The 21,706-nt window shown below is 43.0% G+C and overlaps 1 protein-coding gene across 5 annotated transcripts in view; it reads left to right on the top strand.

Moving 5' to 3' along the window:
• Positions 1-11,785, top strand: part of LOC127443337 (glucagon receptor-like) — a 59,375-nt gene extending 47,590 nt beyond the window's left edge. For 2 of the 5 annotated variants that reach the window (XM_051701831.1, XM_051701830.1), the window contains 7 exons: positions 208-367; positions 747-807; positions 4,685-4,754; positions 5,262-5,350; positions 5,459-5,603; positions 5,837-5,878; positions 7,082-11,785. In XM_051701831.1, coding sequence (XP_051557791.1) covers positions 208-367; positions 747-807; positions 4,685-4,754; positions 5,262-5,350; positions 5,459-5,603; positions 5,837-5,878; positions 7,082-7,447 — 933 coding nt within the window. In that variant the 3' untranslated portion in view covers positions 7,448-11,785. The remainder of the gene's footprint in view (positions 1-207; positions 368-746; positions 808-4,684; positions 4,755-5,261; positions 5,351-5,458; positions 5,604-5,836; positions 5,879-7,081) is intronic. The other 3 variants (XR_007897646.1, XR_007897645.1, XR_007897644.1) reach the window with 3 other exon arrangements.
• Positions 11,786-21,706: the final 9,921 nt, after the last annotated feature.

The following is a 21,706-nucleotide window of genomic DNA, read 5'->3' on the forward strand; positions in this document are numbered from 1 at the left end:
TTTGCTAGACTTTTAGAATTTTGCAGATTTGGTCAACATGGTTTTTGTTACCAGTCTGGCTGATGAAAATCTGTTCTATCAGATTGGAGCTGGCTCTATTTTGTGTGTGTGTATGTGTGTGAAATATGCATCAGACGGTCCATAATTGTGCCTTTTGAGTCTCAGATACCTATTTGCGAACTCTTTGTTGTTATATCTGTGTCTTAGACAGTCGCTGGATGTCGTGCCGTCATGGTGATGATGCAATACAGCGTTATGGCCAACAACTATTGGCTGCTGGTGGAGGGCTTGTATCTGCACAGTCTCCTGGTGACCACCGTCTTCTCCGAGAGGAATTACTTCTACATATACCTGTTCATCGGTTGGGGTGTGTGAGTGAGAGAGTATGAGACTTGCCATCTCAATCATTTATAATTATATTTTAATTGACGAAAGGTCTGATACGTTTCTTCTCAGCACAACTGCCACAATTGAAGCCAATAAAACCCCATTGATTTTCAGCTTTAATTAACAGTCTTTTGAAAAATTTGCAGCTTACCCTGAGCTGAAGTTACAAAAGTGGTACAAAAGTTACATTTTAAAAGTACAAAAGTGGCTAACTTTTGAAGAAGCCAGAAGTGGTTTAATCAGGAGAACAAGCTCGTCAAAAGCCAGACATCAGGTGCACACAGATTAGTAATTGGTTGACAGCCAAAGTGTTTGATTGGTTCAGACTGAAAGTGAAACTGTGTCTCTTTGTGTTGCAGGTGCACCGCTGATATTTGTGCTGCCATGGGTTACAGTCAAATACCTGTATGAAAATCAAGAGTACGTCTTCTTTAGTTTAGGTTTTACGTAGAGTGGTCATCAGAAGTATTTGGACACTGAAGTCACACTTAAAATTTTTGTCATTAAGACAAAATGTCAAAGTAGCATCTGCAAAACAAAAGCTGCTTGAGTTTTCTCAGAACTAATTTCACTTTTCTGTGGCATTTTTGCTCAGTATATTTTAATCAACTAGTTTCAAGGTGATTTTTAGTGGATTTAACTAAGAATATGTTCTAATAATGTTTGACATGCACAAAGTGTCCAAATTTGCCTTATTTTTAAATATATTTTGTGTTATAATTTCAATATAAAAAATACAGTTGAACCCTTTAAGCTCGGATCGGCCTGCGAGAAGCAAATAATTATCAAAATATCAATAACTACAGTCTTGACCAACACAAAATATGTATCATTTTAAAGCTTAGAGGCTATACTTTGCAATGCATGTAGGCATTATGACCAAAACTGAACATGTGCTTTGAAATTGCCAGACAAATCATAAGTGTTCCATTTTGCTAATTTATTAATCATTTTGCATTGTACATATTATTCGGTAATCAGTAAAAATATCAAACAGATCAGATAGCCATGTGTCATATGTCATTGAGAAGCTCTCAAAGATTAGAGTACAAACTTTTTTTTTACTCACAGACAAAAAATATAGCAAGTAATAGCTAAGTAAATGTATATGTCTTTGACATACATATTACATGTAAACAGGTGTTACTTATATGCCGCGTATTTGTTGATAACTTTATGAAAAATAAGCGGAACATAAAATATCATTTCCATTACTTAGAGGAGGGGATTCCTGTTAAAACGAGCCCACACACAACATAATCGGATGCACAGATCATTAGATAATCCACATGCACAGCACATAATGTGCTATCTGGCTAAAAACACGTTAGCTTTCCTGGATCAGATGACTTCATCGGAAATTCTGTAGTACGTTGTCCAGCATCATGGAACACTGAACTAATTGTATTAGGATTCAGATCGCTGCAACCAGAGGTAAAAGTCATTCAAATATGGGCAGAGAGGATTGTTCACATTACATATGATCACCAGGAGATGGCGCCAAGTACATGACACAGACTCAATGATGACTCAAATGACACAGAATGAAACTGAATGAGATCTCGTTACTCATGCCTGCATGCCTCGGAGAGAGAGTTTACCTTTAGTCATTGTTGTATTTGCATGTGTAATTAGTTCTTATGTACAATTATTATGTTTTATATGTTTAGAGAGTCTTTTGGACACATGGAGATATTTTTGGACACTAGGATACATTATTTTTGTAATGCTATAATTTTTTATTGCTTTATCGTAAATCAACACAAAATGAAATCAAACAATTGACCCTCTTTGGTTTTTTTTTGTTGTTTTTTTTTTTGGAGTTCTAAGCCTTTAATTGTGGGCATGCCACTGAAACAGGCAATCTTTAAAAACACCTTCAGAGCTTAAAGGGTTAAGTATTATAGCAGAATTTTTACGCTAAGTATCGTAAAAAAAATTGTCACAAAACTGAAAGGCGTAATTGTCCTAATACCATTAAGTTTCTTAAGTTTTTGGTTATGGCATGAAATATAACCAGGAAAGTCCAGGACAAGAGTAAAGATTTTCTTAATAAAACATATTTTAAAATGTAATTTCAATGTAATTTTGACATGGACAAGAGCCTTATATATACAATGGAAGAAACCGAACTTTGTTTCTCTTAAACATATATCCAAATGAAGCCTGTTTTTATACTACGGGCATCGTCGTTTAAAAAATAGTTAATTTAGAGTCATTTGTCGAATCTTGGGCATGACACATCAGTAAGTAAGCTGTTTCTGTTTGAACACTGGTTTTATGCTAGCTAGCTAAGATCTCCTCTGCCTGCATGTGCGATTGTAAATAAAGAACGTCACATCCAAACCACACCCAAGATTACTTTTAACAATTCATCAACATTCTTCGACTAGCCAACTTCTCCGAAGTCAAGAGTGTCTGTGATTTGCGAGAACAAGAGAAATATCACCAAACAAACACTTAAGAAGAACAAAAACATCAGCGAATTACGTCATCATTTTAAGGTGAACTAAAAGAAGCCTGTTCAACCAGAAAGTATAAATTAGCCTTAAAGGAATATTTCGGGGTCAATACAAGTTAAGCTTACACGACAGCATTTGTGGCATAATGTTGATTACCACAAAAAAATTATTTCGTCTTGTCCCTCCTTTTCTTAAATAAAAGCAAAAAGCAAGGTAACAGTGAGGCACTTACAATGGAAGTGAATGGGGCCCATTTTTGGAGGGTTTAAAGGCAGAAATGTGAAGGTTATAATTTTGTAAAAGCACTTAGATCAATTTATCTGTTTAAAGGTGCACTCAGTAACTTTTGTTAGTGTCATTTGGACTAACAGTGACACCTAGTGGCTTGGATGCAGCATCATTTAAAATAGTTTTCAGTTTCAGATGCCATTGTAAAAATTTAGTATTCACAGTCAGCCATGATTACTTTAATCAATGAGTGAAAGTTTCCAATAACAGGACGTTTACTGAGATTAAGCAAGTAGTATTTGGCTGGTCATGTGATTCTAACATGTGCGGACCCTCTCCATGTAGAAAAAAACAGCCTTTGGATATAATTTACACAGATGCGGTTAGTAAGTGATTTTATTACACTAAAATCATGTTAACACACATATTGTTTACGTCTTGTGGCTATACTTTTGAAACAGTGAGTATTTTAACGTTTAACGGATTGACCCCCATTCACTTCCATTGTAAGTGTTTCACTGTAACCCAGAGAAAAGGAGGGATGAGTCGAAATACATTTTTGTGGTAATCAACATTATGCCACAAATGCTGTCGATAGAGCTTAACCTTCCATGCATTGAATTCCCACTTGCCAGTTTATTGTGAAAAGCTCTCTAAAACACATATGATACATTTAATCCTGATATAGCTGCACAGTAAATCCTGATACCATGGCATATATGGAATGAGATTGTGTGGGATCCAGAGAGATAGTTTATTATATCTATAATGTCTTTATGACCTGTTCATTTGATTGATCTCCCCGAACAATCATGTTCCCGTTTCGTCTGAAAGCAGGTGAAAATACTCATACTGTTATAAACTGGCCCATTGCACTTAAATGCAGTAGACACTGATAGGAGAATGTCCTTACATGTGTTTAAAGAGACTGCAGCCTGTCTTTCTCTTTTGATGAGTGTCTCACAGAAATAGTTATTAAAGGTGATTTTTTTCATGGAAAGGTATATAAATAATGTCCTACTCCCTAAAAGATATTAATTAAATAAGTGTTGTGAGATATCTCACCGGTCTCTGTGACAGCTGTAGACTTTGTAAACAGCAAACAAAAATGTGTCTGTGACTTTCTCTGTCAATCATTTTGCGCATTCTCATAGTATCGTAGTTGCAGCGAATTACTGAGGCTTAATGCCATTTTTATGCCATTTTCTTCAGTACAGTTGTCAGCTGAGGGCGCTATTTTGCTGCTGTTGTTTCTGACAACCGTTTCTGCTCGGTTTCAATCTCAATAAAGCTCATTTGGTATCTTTGGAGTGCAGATTTTGGAAAGAGGGGGCGTGTCTACTCCAACAGCTCCAAAATGGCTAAAATCGTTTACAGCTTCAAGTTAGAAAAACCTGCTCTGTTAAAATAAGAATGAATCCGATAATTACTCTGTTAACACTATTGCCACATTCACACTAATATGTTTTTGTTTGTAAACGCATTCATTTCGTTACCTTTACGCCTCTCATCCACAACAGAATTTAGAATTAGTTTCTTGTGAAGTGTTTATATTGTTTCTGACTCATTAGTGTTTTGATTTTTGTTTGTATGTGCACCATATGCAGATGCTGGGAAAGGAATATCAACATGGGCTACTGGTGGATAATCCGTTCCCCAATTCTATTTGCATATCTGGTAAGAGACTTACTGTATCTCTCTCAAAGACTCAAAACCGATCTCATTCAGTCTGTTTGAAGCTAAAAGAGTCGCAAGAACATCCGTCATGCATCAGTCACTTATCTATGCAGATCTGCTGTGTGTGTGTGTGAATTCTTGCGATTTGAAATGGTCTCAGCATCGTTCCGCAGTCACGTTCATCCTGATCTTATTCGGGGAAACATTCTGTGAGCGCCTCGGGGACAGGATCACTTTATGAATTCAAAAACTTGTCAAGAGATATAAATATACTGCTGGGGCTTTACAGAGTTATCTTTTATATTTATCTCAATTTTGGTATGCATTTTAAACCAAATAATGTAATTTCTGTAAATATGTCCTATTTTTCTTGCTGCAATTGTACCTTGGCTTTTGTGTTGATAAATACAATAAAAAAAACTAAATGGCAAAGAAAATGGACCAATAATATTGTAAAACATTAATAAATAATAATATATTTTCTCTCTTTTTCTCTCTCTGGAATAGATTAATTTCTTTATATTCATTCGCATAATAAAGATTCTGATGTCCAAACTAAGGGCCCATCAGATGAGATACACTGACTATAAATTCAGGTAAAATTGTATCTGTACATCCCTCTGTTCCTTATTTCATACAAGACAGACAGTGTGTCATCATTAAATATAGATAAATATATCTTAATCTCACTTTCGTCTTCATAGGCTGGCTAAGTCGACTCTCACTTTGATCCCGTTGTTGGGAATTCACGCCATCCTCTTCACCTTTGTCATCGATGAGTACGTGCCTAAACAATCTCTTCTGAGACTCATCCGCCTCTTCTATGACCTCCTCTTCAGCTCCTTTCAGGTCAGAGGGCAAAAGTCGACCACCCACGGACTCTGCATTAGCATTACGATTTTTCGCATATTCTAATTTATGATGTTCATCACTGTAAGTGTGATTCTATGTGATTGGTTTTAAGAGGTTTCATTGAGCTATCACCTTTATAATCTGCTGGGTGATTGTAACAGATGGATCAGGCTAGCATTGTTAACATTCTAAAGTCTTGTGTTTTTTTTTTGTTTTTTTTATGATTGTAGGGTCTGCTTGTTGCCATTCTGTACTGCTTTGTGAACAAAGAGGTGAGATATTTGTCTTTTTCCATCCTGCATAGTAATATAACAAAATCACACAAGATTGTCGCTTAAAATCATTGATACAACTAGGGTTGCCACCCGTTCCATAAAATACAGGATTGTCCTGTATTTAAAGATGAAATAATGCGTCCTGTATTAAATTAGAGCTGGTCCGATGGCTTCACGTAAATTGTTACTTAAACCTTGACATTCGTTGGAAATTTTTCCTGGTGGAGAAGGGATAGGCTTGGGATTTATGCCATTTTCATCGATCGATAATCGGTGATAATCGATGATTATCGATATACTGTATATCGGGATTATTTTCAGATATAAATAGGGATGCTCACTGCACTGTAGTCTTTGTCTTTTCAAACATGTTTATTAACATAACTTTGGTAAAGTGTTGGCCGCAGGGTTAATCAAAGTGTGTCGAGCACTGGACGCATACTGCGGACGACATGGCACATTCTAATATTCGAAACAAGTATTTTCGCACACTGCTGCTGCCGCTCGCCATCTCTGGAGGCTGTTAAATATTCTGCAGCACCACGGAGCTCAACTTACATTGTTTCCCACTAAATTCGACCCAAATAATGGACATTGATTATTTACTCTGGTCATTACTGGATGATATATTGTGTATAAGTATCTTTCATAGAGCCTAAACAATGTATTTTCAGTTATAAGTATGTCTTTTTGTGGTTTGACAACTTGAATGAAAGACTTATTCAATGCTACGTACAGAGAAATTACATAATAAAAACAATGCCATTTCTAATCGTTCATTTTGCGCAGTTACACCAGTTTCAACTTCTGACTTCAACTGTATAGTAATGGACTCTGCATGGGTAAATGTAAAATATTGAAACATAATACTAGGGCTGTCAAATGATTATAATGTTTAATCGAATAAATTACATGATGGAATTAATAGCATATATCAATATTTGCTGAGAGGTTGTGCTTACTTCCCCCTGCTGATTGTGACTCGCAAAAACATGTAGTTGGTACTTCAAGCTAGAATTGTTTCGATGGTTGGACAATTCCTTTTTGGGGAATTTTGCAAGGCTGGGGGCTTCTCTACTGCAGTGTTTCTGTAGCTCAAATGGTAACTGGTAGGAAATGGACATATTAATTATATGAATAGCTTGAAGTCACGTATAAAAGTGTCTCCCAAATACATAATGTAAATGTCTGTCTCTGTAGGTCCAGAGTGAGATGTTGAAGAAGTGGAAGAGGTGGAAACTTGGGAAGGACATTGACGAGGAATACCGTCACACCTACAGCCAGACAGCCCATGCCAAGAGTGGTAGTATCGCACTGGCAATGACACACGAATGCCCTGACACCCCCGAACCACCAGACTCAGCCCCGCCCTCGGCAGAATCTCACTGTCTGGTGAGTGGCTTTCAGAATGGCATGAGCCAAAACAGGGGCAGAGTGAGGCTGCAGTTGACCTCCGAGCCACAAGAGGGCGCTAGTAACTGCAGCTCCCTGACAAAAGACATTTGTTTAGAGGAGCGGCCGCTCAACAGCATGGGCCCAGCAGTGGTAGCAGAAACCAACGTTTGAGAGACCTCCTGCTGTAGCTGATGCACTTACAGGCGTCCGAAAGTGTCTTGAAGATTAACGACGACAGATATTCTGCTATTATGTTTAATAGATCAAAGGTGTAGATTTGATGGCATTAAAATACCAACGGATGGACCAGTGGAGATAACGTTACTTTCCAAATTCGGTCATCTCATTGCCAAAAACGGCCTCAATTATGACAACGCAGGGAGAAACACTGCACTGTGGAACTAGGAACCTTTAAAACCTGAATCACACTCTACGCAAGTATGTGAATGCAGCTACGCCAGCATGATTTCATGCATTGTTGCATTACAAAATGTGTTCGACTGCCATTCACAACACAATGCAAATACGTGTTGCATTTTCAGTGTTGCCATAAGGGGTGCTACAGCAGACATTAGTGTGAACTGTCCGCTTCTACTCAACTTTATGAAGTCAGCTACTGTCATGGCGGAGCAACATTTTGAAGAGAATGTTGCTGAGCAAGTAAGTTAAAATCAATACATTTATAGTTTAATGGCACAGATTTTTGAAGGTACTGTAACCCTATCACCCCCCTTGAGTACCTTGAGTTTGTTACTGTCAAAATAATCGCAAGAACGCACTTTTAGGATGTTCAACCAGACCGCATGTCGACCAAGTGCTCCCGTATGATTTTGCATAATTGCGTAAAGTATGTTTCTGGCTTTAAAGACATTAAAGTCTCCTGAGTTGGTAAATACCCAATAGTATTATTGATTATTGGTGAGGTTTGTTCTAAACCCCCAACCCTAAGTATTAAACTTCAGACTACAGATGAGAATTATACCTCAATTCATGTGGCTTATTGAGGATAGATGTGCTATTACTGCTTGAAGCATCCAGACTTATGATTTTCACCTGTTGGACGATTAAATGAGTAAAACAAAGCATAGACTTGCGTTGAAGGAGGGATCTGAGCCATATCTAGGGACCAGAATAGAGGCAATGTTTTTGCAAAATGATGAGGTTTCTAAGGTTAATGCTCTATTGAGTTTTAAATCAACAAAACCGACCACTCTACCCTAAACCTTGAACTTAAACCTAACCAATAGTGTTGAGAGGGAAATCTGAGATGCAAAACACAATCGCCGAAGAAACCTCATTTTGGTCGTGGTGCTTCTATGACACTTTTGGCTCACGTGTCGACTCGCTTGCTCTGCAGAACTCATACCGCAGTCCTTTGCATTGCAAGTGCAATGCTTGATCAGTTGAGCTACCGCACAGTTTGATCACACTGGAACAAGCTTATAAATGTAGTTGGTTATGCAATGCAAACGTTAAAATGTATCGCCTTACAAGTCATGCTGTATAGTAAAAGTGTTTAGATGTCATAAGATAGCATTGTGTGAGGAACAGGTTGAAAAGTAAGTAATTTAAATCTGACATGCTCTCTTGGAAAGTAATCTAACATGCTGTCTTGGAAAAAATGAAAGTCAGGAGAATCTTTACAATTTATGTTTTGTATTTGAGCCAACAGTTCTTCTTGGGGAAATGCCAATGGAATCACTTTGCTATTTCAAGAGTTTAAGCAAGAGTCTTTAAGAAAAGCTCACCAAAACAAACGCTGACAGACATATAAAAGAGGAGGAATGACCTCTGAGCCATCTGACTGAATATCCATTCACGAATCACTCGACCGCATAAACTCTCCAAAACTCATCAAATGCAGTTGAGCTTGACATTTCATATGGGATACTCAATTTGTTCCAACCATTTGTTGTCATTCCAACCTAAACACTATGACAATTAATGGGGAAGAAAACAGAACTCAACAGAGAGCTCTTGGGAATGTTCCTTATGGTACCCTTGTGAGACAAAGAGGCTTCTGGGATTGTAAAACACCTCAGCATTCAGAATGACTGTCAGAACCATTATTTATAGATGATAACATGCCTAACCATTCCATATTTGGGTGAAAAAGGGTGTTTGACCCTTTCTTTTGTTTCTATTTTTTTCATAAGTCAAACCGAAGCTGAAAAAAATGACTGTCCTTGTTCATGATGCAGTAACTGCAATCTGTTAAAAGTGTTGCTAGCCATTTGCAATTTTTATACTTAGAATGTGAAAAGAAATGTTAAAGGTAAGTGTGTAATTTTATAAGGGGTCCAAGCACCAAAGGTTAAGAAACAAAGGTATTTATACTGATTTCTTCTTCTTCTGCCCTAAATGTGTCTGGTCAGCAAAAACATAATTCCTAGAGACACTAGATTTGGCAGGATACAAAAAAATGTATTGGCTTATATCATATAAATGATTTGAAGAACCACAATGATTTTGCATTTTGGACCATCAAAAAATGGAGGACATTCACTTGCATTGTTTAGAGGAGGAGGCCTGAAATGAAATCCTAAAAGTCTTAAATTCTGTTTTGATGAAGAAAGGATCTCAGATACATCTTGGATGGCCTGAGAATGAGTAAATTATCAGCAAATTTTCATTTTTGGGTGAACTATTCCTTTAAGGTTCAGTTATGTTACATATGTGTGTAAATCATTTGCTAAATTGCCTGTGAGGACAAAAAGAGTAAATAAAAACAAAAAAATAAAAATAAAATAAAGCAAAAAGACAGCAGTATTTATTAATAATAATAATAATAATAATAAAATCATAAAGAAATATTGTACAAATCAAACTTCCAGACTCTGGTGTTTCGTCTATTGTAGATCTGTTTGATTTATCATGATGAATGTTTCATATGGGGCTCTCTTGGCTGTGAATTTCTGCTCCATAAATTACTGACCACTAACAGGCATACAAGACACCTGTAAGCGTGAATCAAGTCTACAAGAATCATGTTTACAAACATCCCTTTCATTCTTATGTTTACTTTCATTATATAATAAAATTATGAATTCTACAGAATTGCACAAATCTTCTAAAAATGAATAGACTCATAAAATGTCTCAGTGGATTTCTATAACCTTATTACTATATATTCAGTATTGTGTATATTGTATATACATACTGTATATAGGTGTACAATATGATCTAATAAGGATTCTTTGTCATTTTTGTATGTGTAGTGTAGTTCTAGCACACATACATTTTTATGCTTAGGTACATTGATACAATATCAACGTATTGAGATTAAAAAGCTTGTCCAATGCCAACATGTTACATATCAGCGTCTGTAGTGTAAATATTACTGTGATGAGGAGGAGGGTGTGGCCGGTCCGTTAGGAGGCATGCAATTGTCCTAATCAGCCGGGAGGGGGATAAAGATGAGCCAGAGGTACCAGTCTGAGGGAGAGAGAGACACATGCGGCCTCTTTGTGTGTGTCTGTGTGTTTGTTTAAGTTGATTTATGTCATTAAAGTTACGTTGACTGTTCTGCCGGTTCCCGCCTCCTCCTAGCCCATCCTGAACCCTGTTACAATGACATATAGTGCCATCACAATATACTGTGATATATGTGTATAATAATCAGCTTTAATACAAATACATTATATGCAAGGGGATCATTCAGTTCTTGCTCAGTGACTTTTGTATAATACATATTAAATGTTAACTGTCTAACTCCCATTCAGAAATATGACAATGTATATGGCCATACACATATATAAAAGTATAGTTCATATATTTGGGCATATATGTACATATTCAAATTCCACTATGATTTCAGAAAATATGTGTTACATATGCTGTGTGTAAATGGATGTTTTTTTAAGTATTTTGAAATGTATGTTGCATGTATGTACAAGTATGTGACTTTTTATATGAGTGAAATCCATAATTTAACATACACATTATATATGTGTTTTACATATATTGCCATATACCAGATTTCTGCGCACACACACACACACATACATATTTTATTTTGCAAGTTTTTGCACACAGTTTTCTTAGTAAATTTGAAAGGTATAACATTAAGTAAAATCTATTTAACTTCATGACATAATATTGATTAAAGTGAGTGAGTATATTTAACCTAAACATTTCAGTTAATATAGCAAATTAAATAAATTAAGTAAAATGTAAAAAAGCTTAATGCATGCTATGTAGTCTATTAGACAACATCTCCTTGCATTACTGGCAATAGAAACAACATACAGAGATGTGCACACAGATCTCAACACTTGGTACGCAAAATGCGATAACAAACAAAAAAAAATAATTAAAAAAAAAAGTAAAATTTTATCATGAATGTGTCATTTTGAGTGGAAAGTGAATTTCAGACTTCATAAAACAAAAAGTTGCCAAACGCAACAACAACATCAACAAAGAATGTGGTGCAAATAAAATTACAAACTGAAACCATGCAAGTTTCTACATTTTTTAAGCCCGGTGCATGCTGGGAACACCAGCTTTGAAAAGTTAAGTAACATGTACTTATTTTATTTAACTCATAAATGTATTAAAATTAGCAAATAAATATGACAAGGGTTTCTAATTTAGGAGTGCTACATGAGGATGCATTGTAAAGATAAACAGTTATGAATAATATTTATAAGCTAGAGCATTAAGCTTAAGCTTAGCATGTTTAAATTGAGTGCAACTGTAGAATGTACTTTTTCAAGTTTATGCTTTACCTTATTCAGTGTAGAAAGTACTTACTCTTTTCTGCTATATTCACCACTAAACCATTTTGTTTTTCAGTGTGTATGGGTTAATTTCAAACATTAACTGAAGTAAGACAGTGTGATGTTTATGTTAGTGTTTATAAAATCTATTTGAATTCTTATTAACATTTCAAATGAGTTTTGAAGTAAACTTGTTTTCTGGACTGTTGATAAAACGTTCTTAAATGGTTAACTGCTCAATGCAGGAGTGAAAATTGTAACAAGACTATCTGAAGGAGGCTGTGTTAACGTGAGGCAGATTTTAGCACTAATTTTACATGTCTACAGTCTGACTGCATGATAAAGCATATCAGATTTTTTTAGTAACTGACACATAATTACAGTCCCCAAGTCATTCACTGTCAGATTACCCATTCTGCAGTGAATCAGGGCCGTAAAAGAAGTCTTTGTGGAAATTATGCAGACGGGCTGGTGAATTGTGTAGTTGAATTTGAGGTCCAGCTCTGTGATGGGAGAGGTTATACTGTATGCTCAAACATACCTGCTAAAAAAATAGATATTGCAGCCTCATAAAGAGAGAACAGGATGTGCTGTACAATCTATCTGTATGTCCGTACTAGTATTTGTAGGTATTCGTATGTAAATTGTACACATAGTTCCCTATCTGTCACTCATTCGACGTTGGTGTCGATGTAGTGACACTAGGGCTCACTCTTGGGAGCCCGAGACACCTCTGGTCTTTGATAAAAGGCCAATGAAAATTGGCGAGTGGTATTTGCATGCCACTCCCCCGAACATACGGGTATAAAAGGAGCTGGTATGCAACCACTCATTCAGATTTTCTCTTCGGAGCCGAACGGTCATGCTCATTGAGCTGAATAGCACTGTTCATTCACCTCTGCTGGATCTGACGGTGCATTTCAGCGGCTTCTCCCTCCTCTGCACTGGTGCACTGCAGAGAACGCCTCTGGGCGCTTCAGCAGAAAAACTAGAGAGTATATTTTCTGAAAGAGCATTTTTCCCCTCTAAAAGTGTATATTTCTCTAAAAGAGCGCACACACGGAACGTCTTTTTAAAGACGCGTCTTTCTAAAGATGCCTTTCCGTTCATGTGTTATTCCTGGTTGCGGCCATTTTCTCTCAACTTTGGATGGTCATGATCGCTGTCTTTCGTGTCTGGGCGCGACCCACACGGAGGCAGCGTTTATGAATGGTTCATGTTCTCACTGCGAGAACATGACCATGGCAACGTTGCGGTCGCGGCTTGCTTTCGTAAGGAAGCAAGCCACCCCAGCGGCTCCCCGCCTTGGTCCTCCTACCTACGGGTTTGAGGTCAGCGCGGCTGGCGCTGGGGGCGATTTGGGGACCTCAATGGGATCGCCTCCGCCGGGTATCCCCCTGCGGACCTCCCATTCCCCAGCACGCTCGTCTGCCCCAATCGGGCTTCCGGATGAGTTCGCCAGCTCGTCGCACGACGAGTCTGGCTTCTTGTTCGAGGCCCGCGAAGATGATGAGCTCTCGAGCACAGCATCGGAGAGCGGGCTTGTCCAGTCGGACGCAGAAGCCTCAGCTGGGCTTCCCCCTTCGGGGACGGTCGCCCAGTTACAGGCCGATGCCGAAATGATGGACATGCTTTCCCGGGCGGCTGCGAGCGTCGGGCTAGAGTGGAACCCTCCGTTCTCCCCTGAACCCTCGCGGCTTGATGATTGGTTTCTGGGCTCGTGGCGCCACTCAAACCAGCCGCGCCCCGCTCCAATGCCATTCTTCCCGGAGGTGTATGAGGAGCTGACGAAGTCGTGGGAGGCACCTTTTACTGCCCGACCCCGACTCCGCAGTTCCCCCGCTCTCACTACCCTCGATGGCGGGGCGGCCAGGGGCTATACGGCCATATCAACTACACAATTAACGGATTTCCCCGGTGGATAAGGCGCTCGCGGTGCACTTATGCCCACAGAGCGCCGCCACCTGGCGTGGACGCCCTAAGCTCCACTCCAAGCCCTGTAGGCTCACGTCGTCCCTGACGGCCAAGGCCTACAGCGCTGCTGGACAAGCCACCTCTGCCCTGCACGCCATGGCTCTCCTGCAGGTCCACCAAGCCAAGGCACTGAAAGAACTGCACGAGGGTAGTTCCGCCCCAGATTTGATGCAGGAACTGCGCTCGGTGACCGACCTCGCCCTCCGGGCGACGAAGGTCACAGCACGGTCTCTCGGGCGGACGATGGCCACACTAGTGGTCCAGGAGCGCCACCTGTGGCTCAACCTGGTCGAGATGGGTGAGGCCGACAAGACACAGTTCCTTGCTGCCCCCATTTCCCAGGCGGACCTATTCGGCGACACCGTTGAGGACTTTGCCCAGCAGTTCTCGACGGTAAAGCAGCAGACGGAGGCAATCCGGTACATCCTGCCCCGGCGCGGCTCAAGACCCTGCACCCCATCTGCTCGTTGCCAAGGGCGTCCCCCTGTGGTGACTGCACCGGCTCCACCACAGCCCGGCCCCGGCGTGGAGCCCACCGCAGGAAGCCGACGCCACCCGTCTCACAGCCGGCACTGAAGAACCCACGGAGGTCTTCGAAGCGCCCCTGAGACGGGCAACCCAGGGACGAGGGAACCCACTCACCTGGAGCTGGTAGAAAGACCACTCCATTCCCCGGTGGAGGGCCGGGTGGAAAATCTTTTGTTGCCTTTTTGTTTGATTTCGCCACACGCCCAAGTGGCTGCGGTACCCAACAGTTCAACAAAAGAGCGGCTTCCTCCCTGGGTCACATACCCGGTGTGTACGGTCATCACCACGACTACCGCCCACGGGCTTTATCTTGCAGGATTGGCGCTCCAGCGGTGCCCTTTCCGCCCCTGAGCGCCCAGCTGTGGTACAAATCCACCCCCCGATGTGACAGCCTTCACGGGTCGCGAGGACAGGCCTCTTCCTCCCCCATCCCAGGCTGTTCCGGGGGTGGTCATAAGGAGCCAGGTAAGTGCTTCGATGTCCCTAGACTCAGCACGGCCACGACTTGCTGTGGCACCTCGCGCTTCGCCCCGCCGCGAGGCCCCACCTGCCGGTGCGTCCGACGACGTTGTCCCCTTGGTCCCCCTCGCACGGAATTTGGACGCATGGCTTGCGCTTCCCAATCCATCGCGGTGGTTGATCCGGACCGTCCGACTCGGCTACGCGATTCAGTTCGCCAGGCGCCCGCCCAGGTTCAGCGGTATTCACTTCGTCAAGGGCGAAAATGCTGTTACTCTGCGCGCGGAAATCGCTACCCTCCTACGGAAGGGCGCGATAGAACCTGTCCCTCCAGCCGAGATGAAGAAAGGGTTTTACAGCCCCTACTTCATCGTACCAAAGAAAGGCGGTGGGTTGCGGCCAATCTTGGACCTGCGAGTACTGAACCGGCCTTTACACAGACTCCCGTTCAAGATGCTGATGCAAAGACGCATTTTAGCGAGCGTCTGGCATCAAGATTGGTTCGCGGCGGTAGACCTGAAGGACGCGTACTTTCATGTCTCGATCCTTCCTCGACACAGACCCTTCCTGCGGTTCGCGTTTGAGGGTCGGGCGTGTCAGTACAAAGTCCTCCCTTTCGGCCTGTCCCTGTCTCCTCGCGTCTTTACGAAGATCGTAGAGGCTGCCCTTGCCCCATTAAGGGAGGTGGGCATTCGCATTCTCAACTATCTCGATGACTGGCTAATCTTAGCTCACTCTCGAGACGTGTTATGCGCACACAGGGACCTGGTGCTCTCGCACCTCAGCCAACTAGGGCTTCGGGTCAACCGGGAAAAGAGCAAGCTCCTCCTGGTTCAGAGCATCTCTTTTCTCGGTTTGGAGTTGGACTCAGTCTCCCTGACAGCGAGCCTTACGAACGAGCGTGCCCAGTCGGTGCTGACCTGTTTCAAGGCGTTCAAACAGAAAACAGCGGTTCCACTGAAACTTTTTCAGAGGCTCCTGGGGCAAATGGCATCCTCGGCGGTGGCCACCCTGCTTGGGTTGATGCATATGAGGCCGCTTCAGCACTGGCTCCAGACTCGAGTCCTGAGACGGGCATGGCACCACGGGACACACCACGTGGCCATTACGTCAGTCTGTCACCGTCTTTTCATCCCTTGGACCGACCTCTCGTTTCTACGAGCAGGTGTTCCCCTAGAACTGGTCTCCTGGCGCGTCGTGGTCACGACAGACGCCTCCAAAACGGGCTGGGGCGCTGTTTGCAACGGGCACGCAGCCACCGGCCTCTGGACGGGTCCGCGGCTGCGTTGGCACATCAACTGCCTCGAGTTACTGTCAATTCTGCTCGCCCTGCGGAGGTTCCGGCCGTTGATTCAGGGCAAGCACGTACTAGTTCGGACAGACAGCAGGCAGCGGTAGCATATGTCAACCGCCAAGGTGGTCTGCGCTCCCGCTGTATGTCACAACTCGCCCGCCGTCTCCTCCTCCGGAGTCAGCAGCACCTCAAGTCGCTGCGAGCCACTCATATCCCGGGCAACCTCAACGCTACAGCGGACACGCTGTCACGGCAGGTTTCCCGCAGGGGAGAGCGGAGACTCCACCCCCAGGTGGTCCAGCTGATTTGGAGTCGATTCGGTCAGGCACAGGTGGACCTGTTCGCCTCCCAAGAATCCTCCCACTGCCCACTCTGGTACGCCCTCACCGAGGCTCCCCTCGGCATAGACGCGCTGGCACACAGCTGGCCCCCTGGCATTCGCAAATACGCGTTTCCCCCAGTGAGCCTACTGGCACAGACTCTGTGCAAGGTCAGGGAGGACGGGGAGCAGGTCGTCCAGGTAGCACCCTACTGGCCCACCCAGACATGGTTCTCGGACCTCACGCTCCTCACGACAGCTCCCCCCTGGCAAATTCCCCTGAGGAAGGACCTTCTTTCTCAGGGACGGGGCACCCTCTGGCACCCGCACCCAGACCTCTGGAATCTCCATGTCTGGTCCCTGGACGGGAAGCGGAAGACCTAGGTGGCCTACCACCCGCGGTGGTAGACACGATCACTCAGGCTAGGGCCCCCTCTATGAGGCGCCTGTATGCCTTGAAGTGGCGTCTGTTCACTAAGTGGTGTTCTTCTCGACACGAAGACCCCCAGAGATGCGTAGTCGGATCAGTGCTTTCCTTCCTGCAGGAGAGGTTGGAAGGGAGGCTGTCCCCTTCCACCTTGAAGGTGTACGTTGCTGCCATAACAGCACACCACGACACAGTTGACGATAAGTCCTTAGGGAAGCACGACCTGATCATCAGGTTCCTAAGAGGCGCTAGGAGGCTGAATCCCTCCAGACCGCCCCTCGTTCCCTCATGGGATCTCTCCGTAGTTCTTCAGGGCCTACAGAGAGCCCCCTTTGAGCCTTTGCAGTCAGTTGAGCTTAAGGCACTCTCCCTGAAGACTGCCCTCCTGACTGCGCTCACTTCCATCAAGAGGGTAGATGACCTGCAAGCGTTCTCTGTCAGCGAATCGTGCCTGGAGTTCGGTCCGGGCTATTCTCACGTGATCCTGAGACCCCGACTGGGCTATGTGCCCAAGGTTCCCACCACTCCTTTTAGGGACCAGGTGGTGAACCTGCAAGCGCTGCCCCAGGAGGAAGCAGACCCAGCCCTGGCGTTGCTGTGTCTGGTGCGCGCTTTGCGCATCTATTTGGATCGCACGCAGAGCTTTAGACTCTCTGAGCAGCTCTTTGTCTGCTTTGGTGCACAGCGGAAAAGAAGCGCTGTCTCCAAGCAGAGGATCGCCCACTGGCTTGTTGATGCCATATCTATGGCATATCTCGCACAAGACATGCCACCCCCGGTAGGGCTACGAGCCCATTCTACCCATTGTGTAGCGGCTTCTTGGGCCCTGGCCAGAGGTGCCTCTCTAACAGACATTTGTAGAGCAGCGGGCTGGGCAACACCCAACACCTTTGCAAGGTTCTACAACCTCCGGATGGAACAGGTTTCATCCCAGGTAGTGGCATGCAACCTAAGTGGATAAACCCGGGATAGCCGGCCGGGTGTATCGCTTGCACATAGCGCCTTCCACCTCCTTTTGAGCTGAAGACGTGCGCTGTTAATTCCCAGTAGTGTTCACAAAAGTTGTTCCCTGGTTGACTTCCTCCGAGCCCTGTGGCAGTCGAGTTTTCGGAGAGACTCAGAGACCCAGTACATGTGCTAACTAAGAGCCCTGTTCTGGGGTAGGTGCTCCGCATGTGGCGGTTCCCTGTAAGGCTAACCCCATGCGATCTATATCTTCCGCTAATTTGTTTCCCTGCTGGCAAACTGCATCTTCCTTGGGCAGAGCCCCTCTGCCCCAGTCTCCATGTTGTAGTACCTCCTCCCCCATTGGGCAGGATCTACCTTGAAGGCTCTCCACATGGTTGGAAAGACCATGTGATGTATTTTTCCACTTAAATATCCCCCCCCCTCTCTGGGGTGAGGTGTGGTCTCCGTGGTGTCCCCCCGCCTAGACCTGGCGGCCCAGTCGGATAATCCCCCTTCTTTTTTTACAGAGTGGAAAAAGAGAAGGGGAAAAGAGGTCACGACTGGGTTAAGCCCGTCTCTATCTTTGGGTAGTCGACTTGTCCCCAAAAAGGGCCGTTTGACACTCATAACTGTGTTGGGGGAGGTTACGTGTCGACCTGGTGTGCTGGCTATGAGGCACACAGCAAGTCTGCCCACCACACACCGCCAGTTCACGTAACACAGTTCAGCCTTGTGGCGTTTTGTATAGGGACCCCTAGTGTCACTACATCGACACCAACGTCGAGTGAGTGACAGATAGGGAACGTCATGGTTACTGGTGTAACCTCCGTTCCCTGATGGAGGGAACGAGACGTTGGTCCCTCCTGCCACAACGCTGAACTACCCGCTGAAATGGCCGGACCTTATATCGGCTCCTCAGCGTAAAACCTGAATGAGTGGTTGCATACCAGCTCCTTTTATACCCATATGTTCGGGGGAGTGGCATGCAAATACCACTCGCCAATTTTCACTGGCCTTTTATCAAAGACCAGAGGTGTCTCGGGCTCCCAAGAGTGACCCCTAGTGTCACTACATCGACACCAACGTCTCGTTCCCTCCATCAGGGAACGGAGGTTACACCAGTAACCATGACGTTTTATGTTGATATGTTGCATTGACAATTTGAGAAGTCTTAATTAGCATGAGATGGCAACATTGTAAGACATTGCACAAGTTGACGCGTATATAAAACGTACAAAATTATTATGATTTTAAGTTTAACCCTTAATCTAAACCTACCTAAAGTATAAAATATAACTAAATGTGATGAGTCATGGGGGTTCTGGGAATGGCAAGTTGTTATTCACCATAATTTTAGCAATAGTTTTTCACTATTAGCTAAAAGGTCAACCATCTCTGTCAGTCACTGGGAACACTGGCATATTATCTGAAAGACATTTCATAAACAATCATTTCAAAGTGTCAGAAGAATGGCAGACACACAGAGACTATACACAGATTCATGTGTCTCACATGAGGATGAAAGAACTGAAATAAAGTGAGAGGATGTGCTTAATGTATAAGACATGAGAAAGAGAAAAATGATTTTTATACAGTTCTCTCTGGGCTTTAATGGCATCAAACCCTTGAGTGACATGATTTATTCTCAGTAAATAATCAGCAATGAAATGAATAGATATTATGTTCCTTTAGCTGGTAGATCATAGTACATTAACAACACCAAGGTCATAAATTCAATTCCCAAGAAATACACATCCTATGTTATTTATTATTATTATTATTATTATTATTATTATTATTATTTCATTACACTGCAAGTTACGTAAACACCTTCCAAATGCATATATGTAAATGAGCCATTGATGTAGCACCAAAGATGAGAAGTAACGGATTACATGTAATCAGATTACAAAACCAGTTATTTGTAATTGGATTACATTCTACTTTAAAAAGTGCGTGATCCGATTACAGTTACTTTTTATGGATTTTTTGTCTTACCTTTCAAGTACTCAGCGACTGACAAATAGCAAGTTGCCTCATGGCCCACACTTCCTCTGACCTGGAGGCAGTGCTGAATAGCTTCTCGGAAGCTTCAAAACTGTTTGGCCTCACCATTATCCTTGGCAAGCAGAGGTCCAGGTGCAGGCTGCGCCAAATAAAACCATCACCCAACCTTCCATCATCACTGATGGCACAGAGTTGAAGACTGTTGAAAGCTTCAGGTACCTTGGCTGCATAATCTCAAACGATGGACAGCTCAACAAAGAAATCCAAGCCCTTGGAAGACTTCGCTGCAGGATACTAAACAATCACAATGTATCCCTGGCCACAAAGCTCAAAGTCTTTAGAGCTGTTGTTCTCACATCATTGCTGTATGACTGCGAGTCCTGGACTCTCTACCGATGCCACATCAAGCAGCTGGAGAAATTCCACATGGGGCCCTTCGATCCATCATGGGCATCCGATGGCAAGACAAAGTTTTGAATCTTGAGGTCATTGAGCAAGCCAACAAATCCTCCAGTGAAGCCCTGCTGCTGAAGTCGCAACTATGCTTGTCAGGCCATGTCATACGAATGAAAGATGATCTCATCCCCAAGCAGCTGTTCTGCAAAGAACTAGAAAATATCCAATGCAAATGAGGCCAACCATGCAAATGCTACAAGGATAACTTGAAGAACAACCTCAAGAGGTGCGGTATCACCCCATCAGAACTGGAGGAAGTGGCGACCGACCAACCAAGATTACCCACACAGCTGTAAAAATGCTAGAGGATCAGCTTTGCTCACAACAGCTGGCCTCCCATGAGCAATGCCACAAACCTGCTGCAAATCCAGTAACATAAAGTGTCTTTCGGTGCCCCACCTGTGCAAATCTCTGCTGATCCAGATTGGGACTGCAGAGCCACTCAAGAGTCTACAGACGTTAGCACAGACAAAATGTGTCATATTTGAAATCGAAGAACTACCACCAACAACAACTCAAAATTTAGTTTCGGATTACATCACAGAAGTAATCTGCCCAGCTCTGTGCAGCAGTCATCTTGTATCTATTAATTTATAAAAAAGAAACATTAAAAATGTCAATGTGATGTAACACAGAGAAATATAATAGCTGAATATTAAAAGGTGAAAATCCTTGAAAAAGGTTATCATTATAACTTCAAACAAACAAACAAAAAAAGCTTCACTACTGTTAATTATAAGTTTATTAGGTCCCATTTTATATTAGGTGTCTTTGACTACTATATACTAACATTAAAATATATGTATTTTTTGTGTAACTACATTTTGTTCCGCAAAATTCTCTCAAGATTCACATTTGCTGCTACTGAGGTTGAGGTACTAGGTTTAGGGTTAAGGTTAGGTTAGGGTTGCACCCTGTCTACACTGGATGCGAGCTGCGCATCACATCACGTTACGTCAAAAGCAGTAAATCCCCGTTATAATCAATGATGCTGTCTACACTGGAAGTGTCCGTTGCAGCGTGTCGCACCGACAGTAAACGTTTGCCCTGTTCCATTGTGTGATGCACGCGGTGGCTTTACTACTGCCAACAACACATAATAAACAGTTTTGAATGTTCGTTTCGACGTGTTCAGTCTGGATAGCCTCAAGTCATTGTATCATGTCAACGGACACGCCCGGTGTAGACAGGGTGTTAGGTTTAGGGTTACAGTATTTAAGTACAATGCAACAACAAGTATGTAAAGACAGAGACACCTAATATAAAGTGGGTCCTTTTATCATATTATTATTATTATTAT

This window comes from Myxocyprinus asiaticus, chromosome 7 (genome assembly GCF_019703515.2).
Source record: "Myxocyprinus asiaticus isolate MX2 ecotype Aquarium Trade chromosome 7, UBuf_Myxa_2, whole genome shotgun sequence".
NCBI lineage: Eukaryota > Metazoa > Chordata > Actinopteri > Cypriniformes > Catostomidae > Myxocyprinus > Myxocyprinus asiaticus.